This window comes from Pollicipes pollicipes, unplaced genomic scaffold (assembly GCF_011947565.3).
Source record: "Pollicipes pollicipes isolate AB1234 unplaced genomic scaffold, Ppol_2.1 Scaffold_2555;HRSCAF=2994_pilon_pilon_pilon, whole genome shotgun sequence".
Classification (NCBI taxonomy): Eukaryota; Metazoa; Arthropoda; class Thecostraca; order Pollicipedomorpha; family Pollicipedidae; genus Pollicipes; species Pollicipes pollicipes.
The window spans coordinates 20,949,154-20,970,541 of NW_023596136.1; the positions used below are offsets into that span (position 1 = coordinate 20,949,154).

Below are 21,388 nucleotides of genomic sequence, written 5' to 3' on the forward strand. Positions count from 1 at the left end.
GCTCGAGAGCGAAGGATGAGAACGAGGGGCAGACACCGGGACGGGAAAGGAGGGGAAGGTGGGCTGCGACAGCGCCTGTCACCAGGTTAGCCGTCCTTGGCTTCACCAGAAGACACAAGAAGAGGCGTAAAAATATGAGCGTCGTCTTCACTTTCGCCTGTGTCTGCCACTTCGTGACGCTCACGCCGCGGCTGTTTGTAGTTCGTCTTATTTGCGCGCGTAGCATATGGACATGCTACATCAGGGATCCATATTGCTGAACTGGTGTGAATCCATATGGTTTACTTTTGATGAAGCAGTGGCGGTGCGATTTATAGCTATGCCAATCAAGCATGGCTGGGTTCTCCCACGACACTAGGCATTTATAGAAAATGTTGGGCTGTCTTTTAGCCGATTGACCAATAGATTTAAGCAGCAACACCCTCAGCAAACCGCTCACCGCTTCGGCTGCGTCAAAACGTTTGCGGCATCCATTCTTGGAGGTGCTCCGAGAAGTTAATAAAACGCCCAGAAGTGTCTCCTTCCGCTGGAGACTCACCAACTACTTCCGAACTTTCGGGTTCCTAAACTAGCGACTTGAACGCGCTTTCTTATATGCAGTGAGTGCAAAGTTGGAAATAAACTAGCGAACTTCGTTCGAAATTTGTCAGTAATGTATTAACTGTGGAATCATTTGCACTTCAAAGGTGAGCTGTCAACAGCAGCCGCCCTGAGGTGCTGACTTCTTTGGCCAACTGCAAACTTCTGAGCTTGTTTTGGCGCCACCGCGTATTTGGAATGCATCGCGCGGTCGGGGAAATAAAGCACCCATGGCTTTTAAGCTTAGATCCAGACACTCGGAGGCAGCATTCGAAGAAACACAATTTCGATGCGACAAAGGCTCGCTTGATGTAGCCACTTGTCAGTGAGTGCAGACAATAGTTTATACTTGTTTATTTAGCATTTCGTAATGGCCTCATGAGCTTATAAGGGTACTGATAATGTAGCGGTTAATACGTCTGCGTTAATCACTGCGCGTCTGGGAAACCAGAGGTTCGGAGTTCGATTCCCCGCGTCGCCCGCCCTTCCTGCCGGCGGGAGAGGCAGGCGACGCCACATAGCCTCAGCAGCTGAGTGCATCGTAAAGTCCGAATGACGACAAAAATATATCAACACGGATAGGGATGTCAAAATGTCGATACTCGTAGCAACTTCGTTCTACTACATGCTGCGAACTTGCTGGAACGCAATGCCACTAGTGCGACGCCTGCGCGCTGATGGGGACTGATCCGGGCGCATGGAGACCTCTGAGACCGGATTTTCCCCCACTGCAGAGGTAGCACAGGAATATGGCGACAGCGCTCTTCAGGGCGGCGTTCACCAACCGCTGGCGCCACCGCGGGCCCTGGCCACCCGACCCCGACCTGGCCGAGTCAGACGGGGGTCTGCAGACGGCACCTCCACCGGGCCGCAGTTCTCGACAGGTGAGTCCCCGCCTCTCACCAGGTGAGCCATCTCCGCCTCTTACCAGGTAGGCTATCCCGCCTCCCACCAGGTGAGCCATCTCCGCCTCTTACCAGGTAGGCTATCCCGCCTCCCACCAGTGAAGCCATCTCCGCCTCTTACCAGGTAGGCTATCCCGCCTCCCACCAGGTGAGCCATCTCCGCCTCTTACCAGGTGGCTATCCCGCCTCCTCACCAGGTGAGCCATCTCCGCCTCTTACCAGGTAGGCTATCCGCCTCCCACCAGGTGAGCCATCTCCGCCTCTTACAGGTGGGCTATCCCGCCTCCCACCAGGTGAGCCATCTCCTCCTCTTACCAGGTAGGGCTATCCCGCCTCCCACCAGTGTGAGGCATCTCCGCTCTCACCAGGTAAGCCATCTCCACCTCTTACCAGGTGGGCTATCCCACCTCCCACCGGGGGGGCCATCTCCGCCTCTCACCAGGTAAGTCATCTCGCCTCCTGAGAGGTGAGCTCATCCCGCCTCTCACCAGGTGAGCTATCCCTCACCCGCTGCCTGTCCCCAGATCGGCCGGTAACTGCATCGACCACCGCTGCCCCCCCGCCGGCCCTTTGTAAGCTATGCATGCTAGAGCCTTGGGCGGCGTGGAACGCCACGCCCTCATTCCGATGATTGGTACTGCTGCAGGCGTTTTGGGTTCGTCGTAGCTCTCGCCCTCGCTCGTGGGGTGGTGTCGCTATGATCGATTGTGGGTATAAAAACTGGCCTTGCTAGAGTGGACCAACCACTCAGGACTCAGGAGAGGACTCAGGAGACGGACCACTTAGTTATAAATGACTCCGGGGCTGTCCTTCGTCTTGATGTCAGGTTTGTAATTATCTTTGGTTTTGACACTAACCAAGCTATTAGGATACGTACCCAAACTGAATATTTGGGTGCGGTATTCACTTTGATTAGCATGCGCCCGGGGGCCGTTGAGTACCCTTTGCTCGGGAAAGGGGCTCAGTTTGACCCCTGAAATCTCAAAAACTAAGATAGCTTAAAATCGGGGTTGAGAAAAGTGCCTTTTCTGTCACCGACGAAATTTGGAACCGTCTAAATTGTCACCTGCAGCCGAATCTCACAGAAACCGTTGCAATATAACTTTAAATGCAGTAAACCACAGAACAAAGACAAATTTGATGCGATGCGGCGTAACCATCAAACATCTTTGGTTCGTTAGTTCATTTGCATTTAAGTATCATTTGCTGCCCATTAAGCAGTGCATGACGGTTAAGGCTTAAAAAATACAATTATCAGATAAGGACATGCTTAACATAATCAGCTTGGAGACGTGCAGTTTCCTATTCAGATAATGGAGGGGATTGTGTCTCCTATGGATGTAGTTTCCTGTTTTTAGTTATCATTTTTAGGCATTATTTTTCATCATTGGTTATTTTTAGGGGGTGACCTCCCAAGCCAATTTCCAGAAACTACACCCTTGTTCTCAACTGTGAAAAGAAAGTGCGTCAAATCTGTTGAGAAAACTGTTGTGAGTGCATTTTGGAGGCAGGTTCAGTCATTTTTTTCTTATCCCCTTTTCTCCATCCTTCAATCCTACGTATTTTGCAAAACTGCATCCCTGTGGTCCTAGATTTACCGACAGCATGGTTCTCCAAGCACATGACTACAATGTCACCTTTGGTTGTATGGCGTCATTGTGCATCAGGTGAGCGCGCGGGCGACCTACACTATTTTCGCATAACCATTACCGGTGCAGAACTCACACATTCTAACGTAGTCCGAATCATTTAGAGCAAAACCCATGCAAAATTGGTATATATAGATACAAACAGCAGCACCTTTTTTAATACCTCAAACGCCCTCACTCAGCTTTATATGTAATATGATGAAAGTAAAAAGCGTTTTGTCTCATGCCTGTTCACCGATCAGTGCGCTAAGCCAGAAGCGCAACGGGCAATGTGAGAGGCCTACAATAGTGATGCTCGGTCTCTTACCTCAAAACCGCTGTTACTCTCAGCAGCAGAAAGCCCCGGATGAATATCTTAGATGTGTCGCTCCGACGTCCTCCGTTTATCTCTGGAGTTACAGCTCAGATATCCACACAACAATCCTCGTAAATCGGCAAGGCTTTTAACGTTATTGCATTAAAAAGACGACGATTAGCTACGGACTTCTAGCCAGTCAGCTTCTCACGACATGAACACAACGAACAGTGTCTCCAATGGCACGACGTTTAAAACGCTGCGTAGCAAACTGATCACGTCCGTCGCAAGATGCTGCGGCGAACCGCGATCCTTACAACTAGTAATAAGCCTGGTTATTTGCTTTTTTATACTGTGTGGTATGTGAAGTGAGTCTTGACTGCAAAATCTGTGAAGAGCACCGATCTGAGGGGCACTGGAAAAGCACCGTGTCACCGCTGATCTGTGGCGTCAGCACTAATATAGCATAGTTTGTAATATCTTTCTGGTACTTGATAAAACTATCCTGATTAAAGCTACTACATTTGGCAGCATCTTATGATTGAATTTGTTGATATAGTGAATCGCCGACGCTTCGGCATGTGTTCTACACATGATCACGCTGCAAGTGTTAACAAGCATGGACCAATGCCAAACCTTGAGTTTCGTTAAGCTGGGATAGTAAGTGGTAATATTGTATGGTCTAATGAAATTGGTTTACATTTTCGTTATTTTGTCACCAATTGGCTCGCAAAAGTGTTATTTTTTGTCAGCGATCATATCCGGTAAATCAAAAGCTTTTTCATCCCTGCTAGAAACACCTCAATTATAGGGTAGGTTGGCCCGTACATAGATTCCACTTGTGTCAAAATGTTAGGCTCATACGTCATGACCTTGGGATCAGGTGAGGTCAGGTAATATCAAACTCTAGATTGGTGTCGCAAATGGCCCAGACCTCCTAATGCAACCGGCGTGAAGCTAGATACCTGTGGCCAAGCAAAAGGTCAGTGGTGTTCAACTAAGGATCAGCGACCTTGTGTGACGTTTATATGGTCAAGGTGACCAAATACCTACGAGATTACTCCCATTTTGCCATTCAGATCAGAGTCAGGGATTACGTGAAACGGCATGTTCCTTAAAATACAAAATACTGACCTCGGTCATTTTAGTTCAGTGATCTATTCTAGCCATTAAAAGACCATGACATATGTGTGTTATTGAGTGTGCAGTATTGTTGTCGGTCTCTTTATGTCTGAAATATGAAATACGGTCTGATGTGGTCTGTAATATGGAATATTATTGTCAGTCACTGTCACTAATGTATTCGAAATAAGCACCAGAAACTTCCTCATCAACCAAGCTCTCGAGTAAAAAAACAGGTTAGTTTTGACCTTGGCCTGATCTTTACAACTTACCCTGGGTCAGTTGAATTGGTTGTAGTTCTAAATTCGACTGGTTTAATGTCTTAGGTATTATTTCATATATGTATGGGTTCGTTCAACACTCCGTTGTGGGATGGCATCAAACAATTCCTCAGAAATGTCCTTCGCTGACAGCCATGGCCTGACTTTGACCTGTCACTGGTCAACAACCTTGGCAAGTACATTAAACTTTTGCATCAAAAGATCCGCCATTCAATTCTATAAAGCTCTCCAAATTTGGCGCGGTGAAGTCACGCCGTTCGGAAATCATTCAGGAAAACCTTCGGGGGTTAATTTGACGCCTACCCTCACCCGGGCGCGTGTTAATTCACCTTGATTCTCCGCAGGTTGTCAAGGAAGTGGTATGGATTCCTCGCCATCACAAAAGTTGATCATATTGGACATTAAATATCACGGACATCTAGGAAATATTGGTATATCATCTGGTCATGCGAGCTGGATCCGGTCACTGCTCTCCGCTGATCACTGGGGAGCGGGCTGCTAAGGCTATTATTTACCGATTCCAAGATGTCTACGCCATAGTGTCCAAAACGCCGAGCACTTCACAGTGCCCAGAATCTCGCTTGGCATGGGTCCGTGCAATCGCCCTGCGGTGGCTTCACAAACTACGTGCTACTTCTCTTGCGTCCAGCCACCTGACTATGACAGTATTTCTTGCCTCCTTTTTATATCGCTGGAGTCTGCTCGGCTATATCTGTTCCCGCATTATCTATATCATCATATTGGAACTCAGTGTCTCTGTTCTACATTCGACCTCGATTCATGCTCAGTATAGAACACCGCCTGGGCTGTTCTGAGAAAGAGGCAGGTTTCCACAGCAGAACGCCACCTGGTCCCCGTTGGACTCCAGGAAGGGGCAGCTCGCGGACGCCACCGGTGTTCCGAATGGGGCACCGTCCGAGCCCTGCCCGTTCGCTACGGGGCGGGGACGCTGTTTGCTTGCTGTGGAGCGGGGACACCACCCACTCGCTGCTGGGTGGGGACACCATCCGCTCGCTGCGGGATGGGAACACCGTCCGTCCGCCCGCTGCGGGTCGGGAACACCGTCCGCTCGCTGCGGGGCGGGGGACACCGTCCGCTCGCTGCGGGGCGGGGGACACCGTCCGCTCGCTGCGGGTCGGGAACACCGTCCGCTCGCTGCGGGATGGGAACACCATCCGCTCGCTGCGGGATGGGAACACCGTCCGCTCGCTGCGGGGCGGGAACACCGTCCGCTCGCTGCGGGATGGGAACACCGTCCGCTCGCTGCGGGGCCGGGGACACCGTCCGCTCGCTGCGGGGCGGGGACAACCGTCCGCTCGCTGCGGGGGGGACACCGTCCGCTCGCTGCGGGGGGAACACCGTCCGCTCGCTGCGGGCCGGGGACAACCGTCCGCTCGCTGCGGGCGGGGACACCGCCCTCGCTGCGGGGTGGGGGAACCGTCCGCTTGCTGCGGGTGGTGGACGCCGCCCGGACGCGACCCTGATGTGCAGACCACGTCCTCACAACCATCTGGCGATGCCCACTTTACGACCCCACACATCGTCACCGCCCACCGATAAACGCGCTAAGCCGCCGGCCGGCGAAGCGGCCCTGATGGACGGCCCAGTTACGACGCCCCGCCCCTCTCGGCTGCCCGATAAACTATATCCGGCGCGAGCCGAGTTCTGTCATGCGCCTCCTTGCAGGAATGGCTGCAAGAATGATCGACTGGGAAGATGGACGGTTACGGAGCAGACAGAACCGTCCCTGTTTTCTGTTCTTTGTCCAGTGGTTTTAAGAGAGAGAGAGAGAGAGAAGAGAGAGAGAGAGAGGAGGGAGAGAAGAGAGAAGAGAGAGAGAGAGAGAGAGAGAGAGAGAGAGAGAAGAGAGAGGAGAGAGAGAGAAGGGAGAAGAGAGATAGAGAGAGAGAGAGAGGAGAGAGAAAGAGAGAGAGAGAAGAGAGAGAGAGAAAGAGAGAGAGAGAAGAGATAGAGAGAGAAAAAGAGAGAGAGAGAAGAGAGAGAATAGAGAGAGAAGAGAGAGAGCGAGAGAGAGAGAGAAAGAGAGAGAGAAGAGAATAGAGAGAGAGATAGAGAGAAAATCAGAGAGAGAGAGAGAGAGAGAGAGGGAGAGAGAGAGAGAGAGAGAGAGATAGAGAGAGAGAGAGAGAGAAGGAGAGAGAGGAGTCTCCTGCCTGGGGCTTCGCAGGCAGATCAGTTCGGTACATCCGCCTGAGGCCTGGCTTTTGGGGGTGGCAGGTGACAGGGAGGGGGTGGGCGTGATTGCCCGTCCTGCTCCCAGTGGGTATTGGGACAACCATCTGCCGCTCGCTGCACGGAGCTGTTACATCCCTCAATCCGCGCCAGACGATTTCATGTTTATCAGTGACAAACGATCCCACGCGCGTCAGTGGCCAACGGTCCCACGCCTCCGCCAGTGACAGATGAACACACCCGACGCTCTTCACAGACAGGCTCTCGTCAGCGCGTCCGATCGGGGTTCTCAAACTCAGATTCTCATCGCCCAGCTCCAGCTGTCTCTAGTGTCGGTCGGCAGCAACTCCGCGGCGGAGTGCATCGCCCGTTTGCCGGCCGAGCGGAGTTCCGACCTGCCGCCAGCTCGTCACCGCGTAGGGCGAACTCCGTGGAACTCATAGCGCTGGTGGTAGTCTAGCAGGCTGAATGGCAGCCAGCTCGCCCGGAACTTGCTGAATCACGCGCCCTGTGGGAGCGGGCCGACGGTGGCCGCCTCGCTGCCTTGGAAGGATCTCTCAGGAAGCCGCCGTCGCCTGCGATGGCTGTCCGGTTGCAACGGCGTGTAGCGACACGTGCTTTGCTGATGAAACCAAATAGAACGTCACCTCGGCATTTGACCATGTAAGGTAATAGCTTAATTACGGAGGATACTATAATAATGCATTATCACAGCCTTAAAGGTACGATGCCTCTTCCCAAATCGTATAAGAGCATCACGGCCATGAAGGTACGGTACTTTTTCTCAAATTGTATAAGAGCAAGGTGCACGAACAGAACGCACCGACACATTCCTCCAATTCGTTTAGCATATTTTTTGTGCTCTCCCCAAATACGTTTTATTTTTTCTCTCTGCTCCTAGCCTTTATTTTTCTAAGTAGAAGTAAAATTATTTTTGCTGACCGAACTGAAATTTATGTTTCCAGTTAGCCGCTTTCCAATGTCAACAAAAACCACTTGTCATTTTTGAAATAGTGCTACTTTTGCGAAGCATCACGAGAGCATAGTCACCTCCTTCAGGGTCCGTGTCAAATCTTTGCAGGGTCGTTACAAGATGAATAAAACGTCATAGTGACACAAACGAAAAACAGAGTTTTCGGTAGGCGTAAGATCTTCAACATGCATGAATTGCAAATGGAAGTAATTATGCGGTCAGCGAACCATTAATCACGGTAATTGTTTTAGTCCGCTGCGTTATGGCCGAGGCCAAACCGCAGCAGCAACAAACAATACGTCCATGTTTCTAATTTATTGGGAACTAAATCCTGCCTTTAGGCTAGTTTGTAAGACGCTGTTGTCCGACGTGTAAATTTCATTGACCACGGTGCGTGTAGCATCCAGTCGAATCGAAGCTTGCAGAGGACGAATGCGAACGTTACAGCCATGGACAACCATATTCGACCTTACAGAAACTGAGCGGTACGGGCCTTCATGGACGGGCCGCATGGAACCCGCACTGAGCGAGACCAGTCTCGTCCGCAGGGACTCTTTTACGTGCAGATTCCTTTAGCAGGCATGTACATCATAGGAGTCAAGTAGCACAAGAAAGTTGACGGCAAGAAACTTAAGGAAGCAAGCCTAAATCGACCTTCCGGAACCGCACTGATACACGCCGAAAGGGGCGAACTGACAGGGTCGATCCAGTACTGGACCAATATCAGTCGTCGATTAAGGTACCGGCACGGCTCGTCCACCAATAGACCGACATGGGCAGTTTCACTCGCGCTCAGTATGCTGACGCCATGGTGGCGCTGAACGCGCCTGATTTCGCCGTCCACTCTTTAATTCGGGGCGCAGTGGCGTCCTCGACTTTATGGGCCATCATAAGAGGCGGTGGCATTTGGGCCGTGTTGGCGGCAGAAGTGAGAGGCGGGCGGAGCGGACGCGGCGCGGGGCGAGCCCCTTATCCCGTCCCTACCGTCGCTTGCCGGCTTGACCGGCCCACCCGCCGTCTGCTGCCGGGAGGATGACAGGCGGACCGACCGATCCCGCCGCGGCGCCCGCCCTCCCGCCCGCTGCTGCGTCCCCCGGGAGCAGCAGCGAGCGGGCGCCCCCGGGAGGCCGGTGCGCCGCCGGCGGCAGTGCCCGTCAGCGCTCGCCAGGCCTGCGTTCCAGTTGCGTGCGCCCATTCCGCGCCGCTGCGACTCGGCCGAGAGACAGCGAGGGCTAGTGCGGAGCCCTCCGCGCTGGCCGGCGGCCGAGACGCGCGGACCGAGCGCCGACATCTCACGGCAAACCAAGCGGCGATACTGCGGCTGGGGACCGGCTCGGCTCGGCCGCGCGCGGCCGGACATCGCCGAGTGCCGCCGTTTGGAGAGCGGCGACGCTGCGAAACGGCCAGCTCGCCATTGACCCGGCCAGCGTCGCTCGCGTCCCCCCGGCGGCCCACCCATAATCCCCGGCTTCAAAACAACGAGGCGCGCCGATAAATCCAAATCAGCGCGGGAATCGAGGACATCAAAGATCGTTACCCGACTGGTCCGACGCGGCACCCGCTTCAGCACTGCTAATGCAGCCGCCGAGAGGGCGCCCGGGCGCCCCGCCACGAGAGGCGCCAGTGACGAGGCGCGGCGCCCGCGGCGGCGACGAGCGCCGTCGCCCGCCGCTGAATTAAACTAACGAGGCGGGAGGCAAATGGGAATCAGGCAGGCGTTGTTCTTTCGTCGCCCATCTGCTCGCATCGCCGTAAAAACGGCTGCCGGCGGGGGCGGGAGCAGGGGCGACGCGATCTCGGACGGAGCGGCGGCGGAGCCTGGCTCTGAGACGGGGTCGGACAGAGCCGTCTCATAGCCGCTCAGAGCCCCGCAGCTGTGGTGCGGCTGGGGTGGGAGCAGAGGAACGTGATCTTAGACGGAGAGCCGGCGCAGCGGGGCTCTGAGACGAGGTCGGACGGTGTGCGGTGCGGCTGGGGTGGGAGCGGAGGAGCATGATCTTAGACGGAGGGCCGGCGTAACGGGGCTCTGAGACCGGGTCGGACGGTGTGCGGTACGGTTAGTACAGCTGGTCCCAGACCGTAGCGTGTGGGAAGGCACCGATAAGCTTTCTGATGTGGTACCGGATGAATACGATGCTGCTTAAACGGTGGTGCCTGTTCTGATAAGGATGTTTTTGTTTGATTACTTGCCTGCTGTTTCGATGCCACTGCGTGAGACGTTTTCTCAAATCTATACTTAATGGCGATTTGACTAAAATGTTACTGCGACCACAAAACATAAACATGTGGCTATGGATACCACTATAAGCATACTCGGTGCATGCAAACTAACATTTGTTCCGGATCGCTCATAACCTATTGACCTCTGACAAATTAAACTGTCATCCGTAAACAGTGGCTGTTCGACTGAACGGGTCGCGCTCAGGGGAGGCAGACAGCTAAGTAGACCGCAACACGTACATCAATGCCTTGTGAAGAAGACGAACTTCCATGAATGTTGTGCAGCCTATCGTGAACACCTCATCCTTTGTAGTAATGTTTGCCGACTATCAGACCCACAGCACTAGCTAACGTACGGTGCGTGTTGGCCGTACTCCCGGTCGCTTTAGCGCTTGGCACGGGCGTAACCGCCGTTACTGACGGAGAGTTTCAAACCCGAATACCTTTTTACGCCGATTGGATTATTTTTTATGTTTTGGCCATGCTAAATGACACCAGAACAGAACTGAACCCCAGTAGTGTTTGAGGCTTGGTTACACCAATGGCTCTTGGCACATACTTATGTTGCGTGCGTTGAGAGGCCCACATGCTAAAGATGAATAACTCTCCCGCAATGCTGAGGACGCCGGAGTTGAAAACTGATAGGAATCAACAGCTGACTAACATGAGTGTCTGGGACCAACCCCCTATGGTTCACCCGATGCACCGATACGCCAACAGGATCCCATGGCGCCCCGAGTGAGGCAAACTTGAGAGCTCTCTCAGGAGCAGTCCGTGGGCGGTACCGGACTGTGCCGTCTGGCTGCTCCGAGAGCCAACAGTGTGCTGCAACAGTCTGAGCAGTCTGTGTCGCAGCAGTCTGAGCTGAGGCTGAGATCCCGCCGGATGCGTAGGCGCGTATGACACTCTTGACGGGAGCGATGACACTCGCTGCTCTGCCGGTCCGAAGGACCTCTGCAGTCCCCGATCCAGCGGTCGGCACCGCACGGTTTATGATCAGGCGCGGGCTGCGTTTTGATATGCACCAACTGCTCTTACTAGGCGATATTGGAGCAAGCCGTCTGCATACCTAATCACGCTGTAATGTCAGGATGTTACCCCGGGGATTTCGGATCAGATCTGGCCGATACGTCAAGTGGCGCGCTCACCGGGCTCACCGGGAGCGCCAGGCTGCTGGACAGGATTTGCTCACCGGCGGTGGAGGCGTCGCATTAACATCTGCGCCAGCGGGGCTGAGGACCTCGACAGCGTGTGCTCAAAATGGACGTCTGCGAGTGTACTGTGTACTGCCGGGAATGGTCGTACGTGACCTTCGGATGCCATCTTGCTGCGTGCGTGCCGCTTGGATAATTCGGCTCCACAACATCCAGTAGGGATCGCTTACACGGATCTTGTCGTGCAGATGGAAAGAAGCGCTTCCCTCCGCGAAAAGCAGATCGTGTTGGTACCCGGCCGGAACAGCATCACTAGCCATGGATTAGTCCGTAGCATGCTTACACTCAACTCCATGCGTTCAGCAGCCTCGGAAGACGCAGCGCCGTCCCAGACTGCGAAGCTTTCGGATCCCCTGCTCGACGTTAAGACGCAATAGCCATATCCTGGCTGATGCTCTTGGGACATAAATCACTATTAATATTTAATGAACCGCCACGGATAGTTTGCCAGTGCGCCAGTTTCAGTCCACCTTTCAACCTCACGAACCTATTTGAAACTCCTCTACGCACATCATTGATCAAACGGGACTGCGAAAATCGCAGCAGAGTATTTATCTAAAGGTCAAAGTGTCGCAACGGCATGCAGTGCAACTCCATTCTATTTTCAGCTTCATGCATGCGGATTGCGCGCGTGCGGGTTAGGGTCGGGATAGTCGGCGAATGCATCGGCTTTCAACACCACCTGATCCATTTTACTATGCCTGGCAGCCACGGCAGTGGGTGGTTGGTACTCTTCAGCCATATTGTCACAGCTCGTATTGACCACTGCCAGGCCTTGCCCACTGTCAGATGAAATGGGAATCGTTCCCATGTGGTATCTTGGCGGACCTCCACTTCGTGCTTTTCGAAAACCTCGGCCGTCGACGCCTGCGTTTCATCAATCCAGTGTTCTGGCACTTGCGCTCGCACGGCCTCTCATATCGTCAAACGGAGCCGTCCACCCCGCCGGACCGCCGGCTGCTCCGGCGACACCCACTCCCGCCAGCGAGTGTCCATCGCCGCAGCGCACGTCATACTGCCCCCGGCCGGCAGGAGACGGGGACCTGCGTGGAGACGTCGTTCTGCCAGCCCGCGCCCGCGGCGGCACCGTCCGGAGCGGCGAGCGGTCCGCCTGAGGCCGCGACGCCGGCGCTCAACAACAACAAATACTGCGGTCGCGCCGGCGACCGGCGACCCGCCGACCGCTCGCGCAGAAACGACGGTGGGTGGACACGGCGTCCGGCTGCCAGATGAGAGCTTGCCAAAGCGACAGAGTGGTGTACATGCGGAGGTGGGAGGAGATGAGGAGGGTGTCGTTCTTCCGGTTGTGGATTTTGGTAGGATGCTTAGGATTATCGAAATTTGGCGCCCAAAGACAAGGCGGTCGCCCTATATCGAAATACAATATGGAAGTAAGGCTGTTCTCAACGAACGGTGGGTCACGCTTACATGGTCAGAGCATTTGTTCCGTGAAAGCGGGCTGGTGTTCGTTCCTTTTCTTGTTCCTACAATTGATAATACCTTGTTGGTATTATCAATTGTACCACTCTCATTTGTACTAAAAAAAGTTTGGGCACTGTGTGGCGACATTTCACATAAGTCCAGGTGCACGGAGTTCAAATATGTGTAAGTTAAGGGCTAATTTGCGCTTACTTGTTCGCCGTTATCCGTTTTTAAAGTGTCTTTTGAACAACGCATGACCTCAATCAAATCACAGTTGCCATATTCATTGCATGAAGACGAGAAGACTAGCTTGCGTAGGCCAAGTATAAAACCACAAAAGCAGAAGGTCGTGTGCTGTGTTTAATCAGCACCCAGTTGTTCAGTGTTATTGTAGTCTCCCGCAGCGCGCCAATGCATTAATGTGTCTTTTTCGTTATTTCTTTAATCAGAAGCACTTTTGAAAACGCTTTCCTTTTTCTTCTTGTTCTGTATAATTTGTGCTTACGCAGAACCAAAGGGCTAGAAGTACGCGTACTTAATGCATCGTGGTTGCCAACTGACACCGGAGAGCCTTATGGGGACTACAGGACATAGGGCAAGCTTCTATGCCACCTTAAGATGGGACAAGAGATATGCTGAGAGCCGTTGGAGGGGCAGGTGCAAGCATCTTGTTCCAAATGCCGCAAGAGATTTCTCGCAGGGTACTAACTTCCCAGCTGTGAATGTGCCATTCCGTCCCGACTTGGACGCGTTCTCGTCAGGAGCTGCCCGTCCGTTGAGGTTCAGCCCTGCGGTCGCGTTTCCATCGACGGTGTTGTCTGCCTCTACCGTCGACACCAGTGATGGGACGGCGTCCCCGGAGGGCGTGCAGTACTCGCCCGTTGTTCGCCGCCAAATCGAATGTGGCTCGGGGCTTAAAGTTCCGCAGTGAATGACGTGACAATGAGATTAGGAGACGGACTACCGGTCGGAGGCGGATGCGAAGTACTGGCCCCCGGTCGGATGCGGCGAGTCCCGGGCTCGGTGAGTGGAGTCCCGGGCTCGGCCAGAGGAGTCCCGGGGCCCGGTGAGCGGAGTCCCGGGCTCGGCCAAAGGAGTCCCGGGCTCGGTCATACGAGTCCCGGACTCGGTGAGCGGAGTCCCGGGCCTCTTTATATATATATATATATATATATATATATATATATATATATATATTAGGACGACATAGAAAAGACAGCACCAGACCGGACATTTACTGTCGCTATGTAGAGCATATATTTGTGGAGGCTGGGGACACTGACCACCTAGAACGTCTCAGGAAAAAAAAAACGTTGAAGAGCAGTCTGGTCTAAAATTCACAGAAGGACTAAGTGTGCAAAGTATAATACCCTTTCTTGACGTGACCGTTGATGGACAATTGCACTGGTTACATTGGAAAATAAATGGTTGCCAGACTGAAACAAAAGAGTGCCAATGATGGCGATCTCGGTTATTCTCTTGCGCAACAGTTTAACATCTTGAACTATATTTCTATGCATTGAGAATACAGCATCTTGGAACGAATCTGTGCCAAGCTACCATATCGAATATGGTAGTCCAGCGGTCCCGAGATGAACGACCTCGCTTCCATATGCCATTTTTATCGATCTTGATCTTTGAAAGCTCTTCGCTGATTGGTCAGGTTTAATTTCAGCTGTCAGGTGGTTGCTGGAATCTGTGTATGCACGAGGGTTAGGCCGCAGAAGCACCACGTTTAGGGTGACGCCGGCCATGACATAGTTGCTGTTGGTATTGTGGTGTGCGGTAGTATTACTAAGTTGTAGCGGAGGACATAAGATTGACACGGATTTCCCAGAAGGGAGGTAAGGTTTTTATTACAGCTAGTTCAGTGCGATAGCAATACGCTGCACAGCTTGACTCAAAGGCGCCACGTTACCAGCACCGCGGGTGCAGGAAAACTATTAAAATAACTGCAGGTGACTAGCTTTGATGTCAATCCGTCAACATTTTCAATTCCCCCTGTAAACGGGGCTAATGACAGCGATTTAGAACGACCGTATACCGAAAGAAGATTAACAAAGGGCGATGTTTTAACGCTCTCCGTGAGTGTCCCCGACGCTACAAAATTAGCGTCACGGGGTCATTCCTTACACGTGCATTCAAGCATTGCTCTGATTGGACGACATATGACAAGGCACTTTGACAACAAACCAAGATAAGACAAGCAAGCAACCATCCAGCTGTATTACCAAAATAAAAAAGCATCTGCCCACAAACATGGCGACAAGGCTGTACGGAAGATCATCACTCGACATGTAAAACACAAGAACGACCATATAAGATAGACATTGTCATCTATCATAGTAGCTGGAAAATCTCTTACTTTCATATGAGAAACAGCCCACACAAACCCAACAAACTAAAATGCGCCAATGTACTGTATCAATTCAAATGCAATATCGAAGGCTGCAAACATCGTTCCACACACTATATTGGCGTGACCACGACACTCACGACGCCTGACAATGCATTTACGTGATGGTGCACCTCTGAAGTATATGCGACACGCACATCCCAGAACATCGATACAAGTGGCATTCTTCAGACGTGCAATGAGTGAGGACGCCGTCAAATTCGGGAAAGCGTATTTATTAACGAACTATCTCCTGCCTTTAACACACAAACACATTTTCCCACACCCTTGAATTACTAAGTGGTGGGTGGAAAGTGCTATAGATGTGATTGTGACAATCGTTTCGTGTCTTTGAAGTGCTTGGGGACATTTTATGTGTATGACAGTAATAAGAGGAGTTTGTCTTACGAAAATGGGGCTTACTAGATTTGTCTCCTTCATACTCAAAGGTGTTCTCACTATGTATGCATAGAGTATTTTACATGTATCAAAGTAATAATAGGATTTTGGTGTGAATTGAATCAGCCATGCTTCATTTCCCTTCTCCGTAATGGAAGATGTTTTGCAGATAACACTACCGCCGACGATGAGATGAGATCTTGAAACATAAAAATGCACAGATGGACGGAGATATAAGTTATTTGGAACGCACTATCTCTGATCTAAACGATAACACTAAGTCGAAAGCTCGCAAACTCGAACGATGCATAAAAACGCTCGTCAATGCTGAGTCAACGGTCATTCTTAATCAAACATGCGTAAAAGAGAAGGTTCTGCAAGATATACTAATTATATGTATGTATGTGTGCATATATATATATATATACATATATATATATATATATATATATATATATATATATATATCCCAAACCCACCTTAATGCACATGAACGACTACAATTTGTTTCCCGTTGTGACAGACTGTTAATTTAATCCAAACTCTATGAATATACATGTTTTTAGGATCCGAGCGCATGCAAAGCTGTTTGTTGTGTGAGCCGTGATCCGTATCGTCCGATCGTGAATCCGATTCCAGGTCAAGGACAGAATTTGATGGCAAAAATGGAATGTCCCGCAATGCTTGACACGGTCCCTCCTGCTCTCTGACATCAACTGACCTTTAACGCGGTCTCAGCCACTGGCTGCAGGACATATCTGTCTATCATAACGTGCACCTAAAGCGACTCTAACCCACCTCGTCGCTGATGGGTAGATCAGAAGGCAGGCCTGCCCTGGTTGGTTCTTGGTTCAGTTGGTTAGAACGCCGGCACCCTAACCAACTGAGGTATCGGACGCGCTAATACGTTGACGTCGAAGCCCTTCCTCCGAATGCGTGTGGCAGTGGTGCCCTTGGTTTACGCTGAGCAACGCGCGACATTATGCGTGGCACGCCCGTGGCCGCACCACCAGACCCTAACCTGCCCCTCTGTCCTCAGGGTTTGAATCGGAGTGGCGCGACCGCAGTCGGGAACTGAGCAGTATCTGAACCCGACGTAAGGACAGAATCTGAGCAGCATCTGAACCGTACGACGGGACCGAATCTCGGCGGTACCTGGGCCGCACAGCAGTCTCTGAGGCCCGCCGCCAGCTCGGAGCTCAGAGGTCTCTGAGCCACCTCGCCAAAGTGGAAAAAATTAAACGGTCTCTGAGACACTAAATATTCGCAAGCATAGTGGCGTCACCCAGAGACGAGCTCAGCACTACGGCTTCACATTTATGAGCGTCGACGGAGACTGGGCGGCAGCGAAGCCGGGCGGGTGTCATATGGTGCTCAATGACGCTGGAAAGTTCCAGAGGGTCACGCGACGTGGCACACGGCGTCGTTTGCAAACCCAGTGCCCAGTGTGCGGCTCTATCAGAGACGGCCGCGCGCGGGCGCTCGGCTCGAGACACGCTCGTGAGTGGGTGCGCTCCGCACCGCCTGCTGAGTTTAACCTCAGTGGGGGCGCGTGTCGCAAGCAAAGTCCCGCCCTCTGCATGGGCCACGCCGCCACCGGTGTGGGTCGGCGCTACCGGGGCGCCGTAGGAGAGCAGATAAGCGGGTTATTAAGCCGTAATGGGAATGCACTCATGGAGGCCGGAACGGTATTAGTCTTGCCCCGGCGGCACGCTATCTTGATTGTGCGTTGGCTCTGAAGTGCTGATGGTCGTGATCTTTGGAGGAGTTTGCTTCAACAGATAACGTCCATGACGTTTCACTCTCACTCCCGTGTATCTGAGTTTCAGCGTCTTGTCAGCCCACGAGGCGTCGATGCCAGGCTCGGCCTCCCGCAGATGAAACTGGCCCGCGCCGATAAATCCAGCCTATCCAGTTTGCGCTATCAGTTTAACTACATCTTGGTTAAAGTTTCCACTTCACACGGCGTCAAGTCTATGTAGCTCTTCATAAACCGATTTGCTCAGAATTCGTTCTAGTGCAATCCATCGATCACGAATCCAGTCTGCTCTAAAATGCGCTTTTTGCACAAACTCCCTAAGCCGAGCCTTCACAATCCCTCTCAGCGAAAATATTTCCCGGAATGATCCGTCCATTTCACCATACCCTATCCAGTTGAAGACAGGTGTTGAATGTAGCGCATGGACACGTTCACTATTTCATAACTCAACATTTAGAACTTTCTCTCTTTTTCAATGTTTTAGTATTGGCTAGCGTTTAAGTTAACCCAATCCTATTCGATTTAATCTCGGATTCATTCAACCCATAAATAGCTCTGGAGGGCATCAATCTATTACATCGTCCTCACAGGCCTTAGAGGTAAAGGTGAAGAAGCTCGGCGCTCTCCATTCTGCATGACACCTTTGCCGTGCTGTGTGACACATTTCTTGTGTTTTAGTTGTCCTTGAGGTGCTATTTGTTAGTTAACTTACTGACGGCAATGTAATGAATATCACTAATGTTTGACATAATTCCGAAGGATATCTGAAGCCGGCGTCACATTAGGTCAGGCAATGACGTTGGTCGCCAAATTGGCAAACGAAGTCCTTACACCATGCACAAAGGTGCGTGTTATGTGCCGCTGTTAAAATCACGCCATTCTGGAGGGGGGGGGGGATCACCTCAACGTAAGTCTTTAATTGACCCCGGAGTAACCCAGCTTGACCTTTTGTACTTGCCTAGATCATGGCACTGTGTGCACTGTTGTAAAATCTCAAATGTATTCCGCTGTACGTGACTTAAGCGGACAAAAGTCGATCTTTTAAACATATTCTGCGGTACTAAATAACGTCATCCTCTGGCTCTGGCAACATGCCCTGCAAAGTTGGATACAAGAGACCTCTAAATCTAGCGAAATTTGGTGTGGGGCCCGATGCGTGGTCCACGTTGGCAAACGGGTTGCCTACAATGTGCCGCATTCACTCGTAAAAATGGTAAAGCAATGTAATCTGGTGCGGAAAACTGAAATAAAAACTGAATCCCGAGCCATAAAGCTGCCATTGCAATCATTTTTATCGACAGGAATTTACTTTTTCATTATCACAGCCACCACCGATCCCAATTTTTCAGTGTTTACTCATCTGACGAAGGGTAAGTCATTTTGCCACATGCTGTCTACGAAACTTGTCAGATCGAACCCCTGTGTGCATTACCCGAGCGTGCTTTATATTTCTAACGTCCTATAAGACAGCTATGCGTTTATTGCATGACAGACCTGGCTGATTCCCCCGCTAGACCTGACTGCCACATGCTCGTACGCGTGCTGCTTTATCGGGGGAGTATGGAATCCAGTTTGTTTGAATCCAAAATTGTTTTATGTGCACAGTCATGCATGGATCGTGCACGCTTAGTGATGGGTGTGGGGCCCCGCTGTTTGTGGTGCTGGTGTCAGATGACACTGGTCCATTCCCGGTTCAACTGTTGTTTTGTGGTATTTATATATGTTTATGAGGGTACCTGTTTGTATAAGCGTCACATTTGGTGCGTTCTTCCTCCATTCATGGGATGCATTGTCAAAAGTTCGCGTGTGAGCTCAATGATGATGTAGGCTCGTGTTGGACGATCTGAGCCGAGTGTTGAAATGCTACATTACCTGTCGGATAATGACCAGCGCGTACACTCGCTGAATAAACGACCGTTTTCCGAATCGTTTTCTACTTGAGCAGAGCGCTGAGCCTGACGGGATGGACGACACCTTATCATCTTCGGTTGTGTCCTTCCGCGTCTCGAGAGGACCTGAACTGCCACCAGACTGAAACAGATCAAACAAAATGGCGGAACTATGGCTATCGTACTAGCCAGACACGTGGCACTGGTCACTGGTCACTGCGTTGTGATGCGATCCCATTCTGCAACAAGATCCGACTGTGGATCGATGCTAGTGAACTCTTGAGTTACTAGCCGCATTAAGCACCATTACAAGCGCAATCAACAAGCACAAAGGCTTAACACTACGGACTAGTGCGCTGTAAGTTCAGATTAGACAATACTTTCATCTGGGTATTGCTGGTAGGCGTGCTGTATGGCTAGGTTGCCGACTTTGGCCTGCACTGACGACTGGGAGCATGGCTACCATTAATGACATCACGAAGAGAGCCGCCGTGGTCCAGTTCGACACGGTCCTGGAGTTTGCCTGGAGTGCACTTGCAGGCTGACAGCGCTGAAGCACATTCCATGCCAGGGCGTAGCTGGGCTGTGGCCGGACTGGAGCTACGCCGACACCGACTGAACAGGCCTGCACTAGATCCGCTCCGGTGCTACTCATCGAACTGGGGGGGGGGGGGGGGGGTACAGCTGAGTGGAGCCGGAGGGGGGCGGGAAGAGGAGGCGTTACTCATCTCACGCTCCGTCGCGTCCTCTAAATGTCAACGAGCCGCCGCCCGACGGCCGAGTGCACATCTCGGCCGTCTCTTACGCCTTGACTCCGGCGCTTTCGTCGTCGCTGCGTCTCTGTCTGGGGCGTCATCCCGTCCCGTCCGCTGCCGCCGCGGAGGAGGCACTCACCCGCCGCGAGAGAGGGTGGTACCTGTCGCCGCGTAGGAGTCACCCGCCTGCCGCGAGAGAAGGTGGCATCCACCCGCCACGGAGGAGGCACCCAACCGCCGTGAGAGAGGGTGGTACCTGTCGCCGCGTAGGAGTCACCCGCCTGCCGCGAGAGAAGGTGGCATCCACCCGCCGTGAGAGAGGGTGGCACCTGTCGCCGCGTATGAATCTATGAAGTACCCACCCGACGCAAGGAGGATGCTGCCCATCCGCCGAGGAGGAGGGAGGAGGCACCCACCCGCCGCAAGGGATGGGCGTACCAACCACGGATGACAATATTAAGAGAAGGATCTCGGAATCCCGGACTCGACTAGCCAGGCCAATTCCGGCATTGGAATTTGCTCAATTTTGTCATCCCGATGTTAACAAAAAGGCGCATAATCCAGCTTGATTTCCTTCCTGGAAAACACAATTTTAAAAGTTAACTAAAAACATTACAAGAGACAGATCAAGTGACAGATCAGGTGACAGATCAGCGGACTGTGCAAGGCTGACCTCCTCAAGCGCATGCGTGAAAACCTAGGATTGCAGGCCAACGCGATCCGTTGAGACTCCAGGTGCAGCGAGAGCCGGAGATTTTTGCTCAGTTAAGCTTGTTCAGCTTGTTCGGTTTGGTTCAATGCTCAGTTTTAGAGATTCAACTTGGGCCACTTCTCCAAAAACAGGTGGTGAGTGATATTAAGAAAAACACATCATGGATGCCAAATGTATGGGGAAGTAAATGTAATGAATCATTAAGGGCACAGTTCCAATCATTGTCCAGACAATGATGTAAACCAAACTATCCCGGTTTTAAGTTTCTTAAGTCCCACAGCATTTCGATATTTCCCAGAGTGAAATGCAAATTAGCGTTCAAAAATCGTCATTCATGACAATTCGTTGAAGGCCAGAAACCTTTTTTTGTTATGGAATTGGATTGTAACGCTTGGCGTTACTGTTCTATCAATTGAGAATGTGGTAAAAGTGATGCCGCTTCAGCTTGGTGTGCGCATATTGTGTTCACACGGTAGTGTGTGTGTTGAGCATGGCTTAGCATGTTGACAGCTCGGGCGCAGAACACTGATGCATGGTGACCTAAATATGGAAATTCCAGAGCCGTAATGATAAATGACAAAATCCGAACGCTGCTTGAAAAAGCAAATAAGGGCTATGAGCAGCTG

The 21,388-nt window shown here is 51.8% G+C and overlaps 1 protein-coding gene and 1 long non-coding RNA gene across 3 annotated transcripts in view; both read left to right on the forward strand.

Annotated features, from left to right (window-relative positions):
* Window positions 1–16,736, forward strand: part of LOC119099034 (interference hedgehog) — a 60,371-nt gene extending 43,635 nt beyond the window's left edge. Inside the window, exons 14-15 of the mRNA XM_037222087.1 lie at window positions 1,314–1,463; window positions 16,687–16,736. Coding sequence (XP_037077982.1) covers window positions 1,314–1,463; window positions 16,687–16,736 — 200 coding nt within the window. The remainder of the gene's footprint in view (window positions 1–1,313; window positions 1,464–16,686) is intronic.
* Window positions 1,374–19,332, forward strand: LOC119109132 (uncharacterized). Of its 2 annotated transcripts, XR_005095397.1 has the most exons (3): window positions 1,404–1,463; window positions 12,464–12,632; window positions 16,687–19,332. It is a non-coding gene; the product is annotated as an uncharacterized LOC119109132 (long non-coding RNA). The 2 variants fall into 2 exon arrangements; XR_005095396.1 differs by lacking the exon at window positions 12,464–12,632 and having other exon boundaries at window positions 1,374–1,463.
* Window positions 19,333–21,388: the final 2,056 nt, after the last annotated feature.